This window comes from Tachysurus vachellii, chromosome 17, assembly GCF_030014155.1.
Source record: "Tachysurus vachellii isolate PV-2020 chromosome 17, HZAU_Pvac_v1, whole genome shotgun sequence".
NCBI classification, from domain to species: domain Eukaryota; kingdom Metazoa; phylum Chordata; class Actinopteri; order Siluriformes; family Bagridae; genus Tachysurus; species Tachysurus vachellii.
Genome location: NC_083476.1, coordinates 16,751,747 through 16,763,215, shown reverse-complemented (window position 1 = coordinate 16,763,215; position 11,469 = coordinate 16,751,747). Strand labels below are relative to the sequence as shown.

The window sequence follows — 11,469 nt, the reverse complement described above, 5'->3', positions numbered from 1 at the left end:
AAATTTCTTTGACAAAAATATGCATGTTTTTTTTGCTAATCAAAGATTTCACTTTTTTTTTTCTTGTGTCTAATGAAATTTGGACAGAGGTTTCATGCCATATTTATACCCGATATAAACACGAAATAGACTTTCCAGTTTTCAATAATTTCTGAGAACTGTAAGCAAGTCGAATGGCACTTTTTTTTTACACATACTTGAAAGTTGTTAATATTTAGGAAAAACTACAGAGAAGGTTACATTCTAAGATTATTTTTTGTTCAGCATAAAGATATGGATTTGTTTCCCAGATGTTTGCGAGGATGTTTGGAATCATTTTGGAAATTATTTTAAGGGGTGCCAAAAGTTTTGGAGCATAGATCTATTTTATGTCTGTGTGAGACCTGAGGTGATTCAATCAGAAGATATAATCAATTAAATCAACTTTGTTATTAAAGGGATTTTTGTTATTTCATAGTTGTAAATTAATAGCCTGAATTTTTCTTACTGCCCCCAGGTTTTATTTCACTAATACTGATGGATTGATTTCTTTCTCTTTTGGTATAAGTAATTATATTTCCTTGCTTAAGTTGAGGAGTTGATCGTAGACATAAAAGAGCTTTGTGAAAACGCTTCCCCAAACCAAGCATTACTCCCACATAACCACACAAAGCCTAATCTCACATGTTTTATCACCTGGCTTTGTTTTTCCTCTTTTGCCGAGCCTGAAGCATCTTCCATCACTTTGCATGCTCTGCTTTCTCAGAAAGCAGCTCTCGAATGCTCACTGATGAGCCGGGCTGTGTAAAGTCCAGCCAAAGGCAGATCATTAACCTGCTTAATCTGTCCCTGCTCCCCTCTCTTCTATAAAGACAGCTATCTGTTTGAAGCCATGTAAAAAAAGGAGTCAGTAACATGGGCCCCGCGGAGCCCACAGTCATATCCAGCCTCCACAGGCCGAGGAAGTATTCCAACAACGCAGCTGAGCCTAAGGTAAAACCAAAACAGCTTGCGATCATCTCTCCAAATGTAGCTGTTCTATGAAATAGATCAATACAACTTGGCGAAGTAATGATTTAAACGTTTACTGTTTAACTGGGAAACTTTCTGGTGAAGATTAAATGTTTCAATTGTGTACAGAATAAAAGGCACAATGTACAACAGTGGTTCTTTGTTCTTATTCATTTCAATAGTCATGCTGTTGTCTATTGTGACTTTTGTTCATCTGACTGCAATATATTTCAGTTTTAAATAACAAATAAAACTCACAAAGAAAAAGATTACTCGTTTGTTAAGAAAAGACTTTTTCAATGGTCTTAAATTGTTCAGATTGGGTTCCTCCGTTGCTAAAGTATCTCAAAGAAATTTCCTGTTTTCCTAATTGCATCAAATCATCTGAAATAACTGAAAAATAAATAATCTGAATCTGTATGATGGGTCAGGATGATAAAATCAGTTAAAAAATGGTTTATTTGCTTGTTTGTTCGTTCAAAATCCAGTCAGACTGACTGAACCTAATGCTTTCAGCTGGTAGCTATCAAATCATTATTTAAAATGAAAAGCAATTTATTTAATTAGAATTTAGAAATTCGTAGTAAGAATAATACTAAGAATATTAAGGATAATAAAATTTTGACACGGCCAGAATTTTAAGCCTGGCTCATTTTGTGTCCATCTAATAAATTGTACTTGCAACTTAGATCACAAGGATGTCAGGAAAATGTGATATGGACCTGTAACCTGACATTTTTCACAGCTTTACAGTCTGTCAGCTTTAAACTCTGTCAATTATTAAGCGAAGACTGTCAGATGAAAAGCTCTGTGTGCTTGAGTGACCTCGTCATTTTTCCAGTTGCCCCTTGAAGATGGCCGTGTGCAGGAGCTGGCTGCTGAGGAAGTCCAGGGCATTGAGCAGCTCTCTGGAATCAACTCTCAGACACCAGGCTTTGATATGATCTACAGAATTGAGGATGTACCACCCTGGTATTTGTGTATTTTGCTTGGACTACAGGTATAGATCATGTGCACAATGTTTACTTCCACGCTCAACATCCTCCAAGACAACTGACATTAACTTATATAAACATACAAGCTTAGGAGCTATATAAAAGCTTATAGCAGGTGTTGGCTGTCACAAAGCCTGAGACAGTGACACTTTCTAACCTAAATGAGGTTGTGATGTCATGACAAATGATGTAGCGTGGCATACTTCTGTAATTATAAGTTACATAATGGTCACATACTCTAGGTAAGTGAGGTTAATCTGTAAATTGAACTCTTCCAATTTAGCTACTTGTCTATAAGCATCAACGTGAAAAGCTGACACTGACCACAGATATATAATTACTCTGGCCTTTGAGTATAGTTCATAAGATTATTATTAATAATGATGACAATTCCATAACAATGTAATCACAATGTTAGATACAGTTTCTCCTTAAAGCATCTTAACATTTTTTTGTTTAGGAGATTTGTTTAAATAGTGCCAAATCCATGACGCTGTTATGCCAGAGGACGTAACAGAGTTGTTTCTTGTATTTAAACAAACTATTTATTTGATTATTTATATACATTTATTTATGTTTTCTTAAAAATAGAACATAATGACAAGAATTTCAATATTCTTTGACTGTAAATATAGAGCTTGACAATGACAATTATACAATAGTTGTAATGGCCCCATAACCTTATGTCATCCAAACAGGTGTCATAACACAATCCTGTCAACAATGTCATACTATGTCATCTTACATCAACATTATAATTCACCAGAAGACTGATGATCTTCATGGCAATATGTTTCCTTAAATGTTTATGTAGGCTCTTGACATTTGTCAGGGAGCACTATGTACGCCTATGAAGACTGTAGCTTCAGGTACAGCTATATACATAAGCATGGCAGGGACTATAATGTCTTAATTATAGAATTAATTAATTATGGAAAGTATGTGTGTGTGTGTGTGTGTGTGTGTGTGTGTGTGTGTGTGTATATATATATATATATATATATATATATATATATATATATATATATATATATATATATATATATAACCTATATGTTTTACATTTAGGTTTCTTTGTAAAGTATGTCTTATTTAACACATTAGTTAACAGACAAATAATTACCAACTGCATTAACTAACATTTATCTGATTCACTCACTCATTCTCACTCACTCATTTTCTACCGCTTATCCGATCTACCTCGGGTCACGGGGAGCCTGTGCCTATCTCAGGCGTCATCGGGCATCAAGGCAGGATACACCCTGGATGGAGTGCCAACCCATCGCAGGGCACACACACACTCTCATTCACTCACACAATCACACACTAAGAACAATTTTCCAGAGATGCCAATCAACCTACCATGCATGTCTTTGGACCGGGGGAGGAAACCGGAGTACCCGGAGGAAACCCCCAAGGCACGGGGAGAACATGCAAACTCCACACACACAAGGCGGAGGCGGGAATCGAACCCCCAACCCTGGAGGTGTGAGGCGAACGTGCTAACCACTAAGCCACTGTGCCCCCCTATCTAATTCATAAGTATTTAAATAAATCTACCATGAATTAAGATCTTAATAAATATGCCCTATGCTACTGATGGGAACGTTGCTGTCAAGTGCCATAAATGTCTCGCTGACACTGGTGGACCCCTGACCAAGACCCTTAAACCTTAAACCTCACCTGTTCAGCTGTATACTGCCTAATTTAAGTTGTTTTGGATAAAAGTGTAAGCCAAATGAGCAAAAGTAAAAATTCTGAGCTAAAGATGAAAAGCTCAAAAGAGTTCAAATATTTAAAGACCAGAGTTCAGAAAGTTATTGTCGTTTTGGAGTATAATGTAATTTACTATGTAATTTACTTTAACGTAACCCAACATAAATTAGCATGCGTTACTTAAAATGAACTTAAATTAAAATAAAATGAAAGATATTTTGTTAACATTAAACTCATGTTGCCACTGTTTGTTAACATTACTTATGGTTTGTTAATGTTGAAGTTCATGGTTTGTTAATGTACATTAATGCAGTAAAGTTAAAAAGAGTAAAACAAAGACAGTAGTTGTTTCAGCTTTGACCTCTCTCTCTCTCTCTCTCTCTCTCTCTCTCTCTCTCTCTCTCTCTCTCTCTCCCTCCCTGTTGCTCTCCAGCACTACCTCACATGTTTCAGTGGCACTATCGCTGTGCCTTTCCTTCTGGCCGATTCCATGTGTGTAGGCCGGGATCAGTACACTGTAAGCCAGCTAGTCGGGACCATCTTCACCTGTGTGGGCATTACCACTCTTATCCAAACCACTTTTGGTGTCAGGTGAGTGTCACTAGTTATCATAGATTATTTAATATTTCTTAGCTGATCATTCAAGCTATTACCGTTAGGCCCCTGAGCAAAGCCCTTAACCCTCTCTGCTCCAGGGGTTCTTTATCATATCTGACCCCAACTTCCTAAGCTGGGCTATGCGAACAAAAGATAATATAGAGATATAATGATAATAAAGGCTTCTTCTTCTTTTGTCTTCATATATGGTACACTTTGTGTAGGTTGCCCCTGTTTCAGGCCAGTGCATTTGCTTTCCTAATCCCTGCCCAGGCCATTCTAAGACTGGAGAGGTGGAAATGTCCTCCTGAAGGTATAATCCATTTGTAGTGCTTCAAGCTGCTATTGAGTATATTCTTCATTGTGAACATGCTCACCATTTTGCCATTGCATGCTGCTAATATTTTGCAGAGGAGATTTATGGAAACTGGACACTACCCCTCAATACCGCACATATCTGGCAGCCCCGGATTAGAGAGGTATTAATCACTATTTACTTAAAGGCCCTGTGGAGAATTCAAACAAACACCTTCTTAGTTAAATTTAATCACCATTGTAAGCCTAGCCTCTAGATTTATCCCGATCATCATTTTATGTTATTTCCCAAAGATCCACAATTATTAATTTCACTCACTCACTCATTTTCTACCGCTTATCCGAACTACCTCGGGTCACAGGGAGCCTGTGCCTATCTCAGGCGTCATCGGGTATCAAGGCAGGATACACCCTGGACGGAGTGCCAACCCATCACAGGGCACACAAACACTCTCATTCACTCACGCAATCACACACTACGGACAATTTTCCAGAGATGCTAATCAACCTACCATGCATGTCTTTGGACCGGGGGAGGAAACCGGAGTACCCGGAGGAAACCCCCGAGGCACAGGGAGAACATGCAAACTCCACACACACAAGGTGGAGGCGGGAATCGAACCCCCAACCCTGGAGGTGTGAGGCAAACATGCTAACCACTAAGCCACTGTGCCCCCCACATTTCATATTATTTTATATCATTACATCATCATAACCAGATCAGACTAGTATAAATAGTATAAATAAATAGTATAAATCTTGAAAACTATGTTTATCATGATCCATCATTCACAAACAAATGTCTTTGAAGAAATGATTAACACATCTGGTTTCTCTACTGTACAAATGTTAATTGGTTTTTGTAAATGTGTCTATATTAACAAAGAAAAGTCTAATCAATTCAAATGAAAATGTACAACTAAAATGTAAACATGAAAATCTTGTCTTAGTAAACATGCAGTTTCTCTAGTGTAGCTGTTTTATGATGCTGTAAAGGTTTCAAAAGATATAAAAACTCAAAATTATATCATTATATCATGTCAGTTGATTTCCAGTCCCAGCCTGTCTATCTGACATTTCATCACTGTCACAAATTGAACGTTTTGCAGCAAAACAAAGTAGTCACTAGTTCAGAAACATAATACTGTTTGTAATCTGCATTATATCTTTAACAGCTATTGAAGATGATAACGATGAGTAAATATGGATGACTCACATTTGCAATGTCAGTTAATCTTATCTTCCTTTGCAGTGTTTGTTCAAAGTTTAGAAACCAAAAGAACAGGCTCTTTTGTAAAGGCTAGAAGTGTCATGATTACATTTAACCCTCATGAGATTACATTATTGGGCTTTATTTACATGCATAAACTGTATGTATTGTTCTATGCATTGTTTTTCTCTTCTACATGTTTCACATTTTTAAATAACAGTCTACAAAATAAGATATAATAAGAATCAAGATTGTGTTCCTATTCATTTAATTAAAAATATGAACATTTGAGCCGCATCTGGGATCCATTAAGATAATTCCCTGACTTTAAGTATTTTTGGTTAGAACTCAAAGAACTTTAAACAATACACTTCCAGTAATGGAACATTTACAACTCTTCCCTACAGATCCAGGGTGCCATTATTGTGTCTAGTGTGGTGGAAGTGGTAATTGGGCTGGTGGGGATTCCTGGACTCCTGCTCAATGCCATCGGGCCTTTGACCGTCACCCCCACCGTGTCCCTGATCGGCTTGTCCGTGTTCCAAACTGCTGGAGATCGTGCAGGCAGCCACTGGGGCCTCTCTCTGCTGTAAATACACTTAGACTTTAACTGCGCTTCAGTTTTTACATCCTGTCTATCCATTGTAAGAGCAAAGCTAAGTGATTGGTTACTCTTACAGATGACTTGTTTTGGAGGAATGAAAAGAATAAATAAGCAGTGAATAAATAAGGCATGGATGAATCTTGCCTTAGGCATTTACACATAAGTTTCAGTAAATCTGTTTCTTTCATTAGAAGCGTCATGTTAAATGTGCAAGGGTGTGAGTCATCTTATCACTCATCTCACTGTGAATTTTCTCACAGATGCATATCAGTTTGTGTGTGTGTGTTTGTGTGTGTTCTGTCTCTCCAGATGCATCTTCTTCATTGTGCTTTTTGCTCAGTATCTCAGAAATTGGGCTGCCCCCTTTCCCTTTTATTCTAAACAGAAAGGCTGTCATACCTTTCGTTTCCAGATCTTCAAGATGTTTCCGGTATGAGGCAACATTTACCCTTAAACATAGTCATAATGCTTGGAAACCTTTGTGACTGTTCTTGTCTGCTCCTCTGGGCTTTGTCACTCTGACCTAGTAGGCCATAAACCTGTCTCACTGGAAGGCAACACTGAGTTCATCACATTCATGTCATATTTCACTTATAGCTGCAATGGCACGGTTTACTGATATATTCTAGCAAGTTATTTGTCCAACAACTGATTAAAATTCCCAGTATCTTAGCTGTGTTTTATTTTTGGCAGATCATCATGGCTATCATGCTGGTTTGGTTTGTATGTTACATCCTCACATTGACAGACGTGTTGCCCAACGACCCAGAGAAGTATGGCTACAAGGCTCGAACCGATGCCAGAGGGGAGATCATGTCCCAAGCGCCATGGTTTCGCATGCCCTATCCCTGTAAGTGTAAAATTAAATTGGGTACATTGTGAAGGAAGTAAGCACCATTAACATTTTCACATCAACTGTACAGTATAAAGCTCTTGCACAATATTTGCCAGAAGCAATAACAATAAGGAACCTTAAATTGCCAGTTCTTGCTTCCTGGAAGGAGAATTGCAATTGTAATAAAACCACTGACAAGCCTTTTATCAAATTAAACAACCAGCATCTTTTGGGTTGTCTTTAAAAGGGCAGGCATTATAGGCCAGAAAAATGTTAACAGATGTCTGAAATGTAGAAAATATTCACAACCACTGGTGAAGTTGTCTTTGAAGTTATATGAAAATTGGATGTCTAGACATGTTTATTATAAACTGTACCTTTAAGTAACTATAGAACCTTTCATGTCTTGCTTATCTTGTAGTATGTTTTTACAATGCATGGTCATAAAACCACACATGAGCACCTGACGATTTCAAAGCCATGTTTAGAAGTGATCACAATGTTCATTTCGATGCAGTGCTAACTCTTTGGATATTACTGTATGTGGCCCAGGTCAGTGGGGCTTACCCACAGTGACGGTAGCTGGTGTGCTGGGAATGTTTAGTGCCACATTAGCTGGCATAGTCGAGTCTATTGGAGACTACTATGCGTGTGCCCGTCTTGCTGGAGCTCCTCCACCTCCTGTTCATGCCATTAACAGGTTTAGAGAAAAGCTATAATGCAAAATATTACATATATTTATAATTCTTAATAATTTTATTAATTCAAGTTGTATCGAAGCCACTGACTTTGATGCCTTTTCCCTCCTGTTTCTTTTAGAGGGATCTTTATGGAGGGTGTGTGCTGCATCATAGCAGGCTTATTGGGAACAGGAAATGGCTCCACTTCCTCCAGTCCTAATATTGGGGTGCTGGGCATTACTAAGGTGGAGTTATTTTTTACAGAATCACATATACAATGCTTTTCTAATACGGAGATGGCTAGGTTGTGGCATTCAGCCGTGCTATTAGAGCTTTACTTTAAAGGGTAGGGCAGATAACACAGTGATGTACATATCTCTAAAGAGCTTTCCTGTAATATTTTTTTCAGTTTCTATAGTTTTCAGTGTTATCATTGATGTGCTGGACTTTGTCCTCCCAGGGTGCTTATGGGTAAAATTATGTCGATCATTTGCAACAAAAATGCCATGACAGACCTGAAATAAAATAGACAGAATTGCACTGACATGTTTATAGCAATTTGCATTTAAGCCCTGTGTTCCTGCACAGGTGGGCAGTAGGAGAGTGGTGCAGTATGGTGCAATCATAATGTTACTATTAGGAACCATTGGGAAGTTCACAGCCTTGTTTGCCTCGCTTCCGGATCCAGTGCTTGGAGGATTATTCTGCACCTTGTTTGGTAAGAAGCTCTTCAGCTCTTCAAAGCCTGAGAGCTTTGTGACTCAGCTCATTTGAAATGCCATTACATAGCACATTGTCCTTATTTCTGTTCTTTCTGTTCTTTCCCTTCCTGTTATATACAAGGACTAAGAACAGACAGTTAGCAGCAAAGGATGTTGTCTAACATTTACAATATTGTTCAGCAACTCTGACAACTGTATGACCTAAGCATATAACAATCAACACCTCAGTCACTACTGTTAACTTGAATGAATATTGAACAATTGAAGTAATAATGAAGTAATAACTTTTAGTTTATTATGAGCCAAGCCTTAATTAGAGAGTCTCATAAAGCTTCTGAGGAATTACTAACTGAAGCGAAGTTTCTTACAACAACACACTACAATATAAAAGTGTAAAATATGGAACAGAAAATGATCCTCTAAGAAAGGACACAATAATCCTGCAATCATTAATAATGAGTTATTATGTATTTCACTTTACAGTACTGTTCAAGGTCTTCATTATCTCCTTGTGGAGAATGGCGTAACAGGCGATGAGTAATAGCTCATCAAGAACAAGAACGGTATTGTAAAGTGTCAGCCAGAATCGTAACAGAAGTAACTTCTTCCCATATCCAGTGCTTTTCAAATGTTTAGTAAATTATATGTTTTATGTACTTTTTACAGACCCTTTATATTATATTTTGCTTTTGAATAGGTATGATCACAGCAGTGGGTTTGTCTAATCTGCAGAGCGTGGATTTAAATTCCTCACGAAACCTTTTTGTCCTGGGGTTCTCCATGTTCTCTGGCCTTATGCTCCCCAATTACCTGGACGCTCACCCAGGCAGCATCAAGACAGGTCTGTGTGTGTGTGTGTGTGTGTGTGTGTGTTTGTGTGTAGGTTTCTTTTATTGAAATCTTGTCAACTTGTCAAGAGTCTTACATTCCTCCCACTTCAAACTACATACATCAATTAGTTTCACTCTAGTTACTGATTAATTTATAGTAGTTACTGAATAATAAATGTTAAGTATTGCACTAAGTCCATGAAGTTCTAGTTTAGAGAGATTACAAAATAAAAATAACTTCTTGTACACAGTGATGATAGTTTTTTTTTCTTTTTTTTAATGTGATATATTCAGGTGTCCCTGAGCTGGATCAAATCCTTACAGTTCTCCTGACCACAGAAATGTTTGTTGGAGGATTCTTAGCATTTGTACTGGACAACACCATTCCAGGTACATCATTGTTCTATAAACATAAAGACAACTTTCACCTGATTCACCCACAACACCTATTAGTCATTAACTGAGGTGGACAGCAGTGTAGTTCTTGACTCTTCTTTTTTATCTGTAACTCTTTATCTGTACTCTTTTTTAAGCTTTTTTTTTTTTTTGCAGAACCTATACATTTATTTCATTGTTTTTCAACACAAAATGTCCTACTTTTAGGACATTTTTTGGGATGTGGTAGCTCAGTGGTTAAGGTGTTCGACTACTGATCAGAAGATCATTGGTTCGAATCCCAGGTCCAACAAGTTGCCACTGCAGGGCCCCTGAGCAAGGCCCTTAACCCTCAATTGCTCAGGTGTATAAACTGAAATAAGACAATGTAAGTCACTCTGGATAAGAGTGTCTGCTAAATAATGTAAATGTACTTTTATTCAATTTCCCCTGTTGCAGGATGTCAATCGCTAATTATTACAGCGTAGCAGGAGAAAACTGGATTGGCTGAACTATCTGAATGCACTTGATGCACTGTTAAATCGAAACAAACCAATCCTATTGCAGCAAACCTTTTAACTGATTGCGAAAGATAACAGTTAACAGATAACTGTCTGTATCACATAGCAATAGCATCAAAAAAGCCAAAACAAAAAGACTGCCAGATGAAACAAGGCTAAAAAAAATTGGAAACCCTTACGTTTATCTAAGAGATATGTTTAAAATATTCCACCAAAGTATATTCAAATGCAGGTGTCTGGGGTACAGAGAATGTCTGCGTTCAGAACGTTGTCATTTAAATTGAAGACATGTTTCTGCAGGTTTAATGAATAAAACAAATGACTGATCATTATTTAAAACTTCTAAAATATTTTTTTAGTCAAAACAACAGAACTAAAATTATTCAGTATAGTTAAAAGCAATAATTGTTGTATTTTAACTAATGTAGAAGTAGAAAACGTCTAATAATACTCAAGTAACATGTTATCACAGGTGTCTCTACTGTAATTTAAGTACAGGATAATGACCACTGGTCATTAAGCTACTGATGATCTGTATGTTTTTTCCAGGCACAAAAAAAGAGCGCGGTCTCACTGACTGGAAGGCTGAGGTCTCCACAGAAATTGGTGGTGTCAGTTCAGACACATATGATTTCCCAATTGGGATGGGGATGGTAAGGCAGCTTGATTGTCTTCGTTACCTGCCCATCTGCCCCACATTTCAAGGCTTTAAATTGCGTCGACGAAAAAGAAGCTTGCATGAGGAGCTGAACAATAAGAATGATGAAAGTGCAGTAAGGAACACTCCCGGGACTGCAAGCTGCACCAAAGTATAGACATGTGTACTTCTCTGTTGTAAATTTTATACACTGCTAGATTTTCATATCTGAAAAAAAAAAAACATATTTTCTTTGTTAATGATTTTATTTATTTCTATGTTATGTTCACTGAACAGAAAACTTCATTACAAATTAAATGACTTGTACACAAGATAAGGCATTTTTAAATAAATGTAATCAAAATAAGCTGCACGTTTTTATTAGTTATTTGTTTTATATGAATTTTTATATAAAGGTTTAATAGCCACTATTGACCAAAAA

General features: G+C 37.3%; 1 protein-coding gene across 1 annotated transcript; it reads left to right on the top strand.

The window, feature by feature from the left end:
• The first annotated feature begins 817 nt into the window (after window positions 1-817).
• On the top strand, window positions 818-11,394 carry slc23a1 (solute carrier family 23 member 1). The gene is made up of 14 exons (XM_060890424.1): window positions 818-972; window positions 1,832-1,990; window positions 4,135-4,292; window positions 4,523-4,611; window positions 4,710-4,777; window positions 6,231-6,412; window positions 6,737-6,857; window positions 7,121-7,277; window positions 7,815-7,962; window positions 8,082-8,187; window positions 8,531-8,660; window positions 9,362-9,505; window positions 9,789-9,884; window positions 10,940-11,394. The coding sequence occupies exons 1-14, from the start codon at window positions 895-897 to the stop codon at window positions 11,203-11,205; spliced, it is 1,902 nt and encodes a 633-aa protein (XP_060746407.1). The 5' UTR covers window positions 818-894; the 3' UTR covers window positions 11,206-11,394.
• The last annotated feature ends 75 nt before the right edge of the window (window positions 11,395-11,469 follow it).

Coding starts and splice junctions, on each gene's coding strand:
- slc23a1 (XM_060890424.1), top strand. CDS start 895: ATGGGCCCCGCGGAGCCCACAGTCATATCCAGCCTCCACAGGCCGAGG. Junction 4,612..4,709: donor GTGGAAATGTCCTCCTGAAG/GTATAATCCATT, acceptor AATATTTTGCAG/AGGAGATTTATGGAAACTGG. Junction 4,778..6,230: donor GGCAGCCCCGGATTAGAGAG/GTATTAATCACT, acceptor TCTTCCCTACAG/ATCCAGGGTGCCATTATTGT.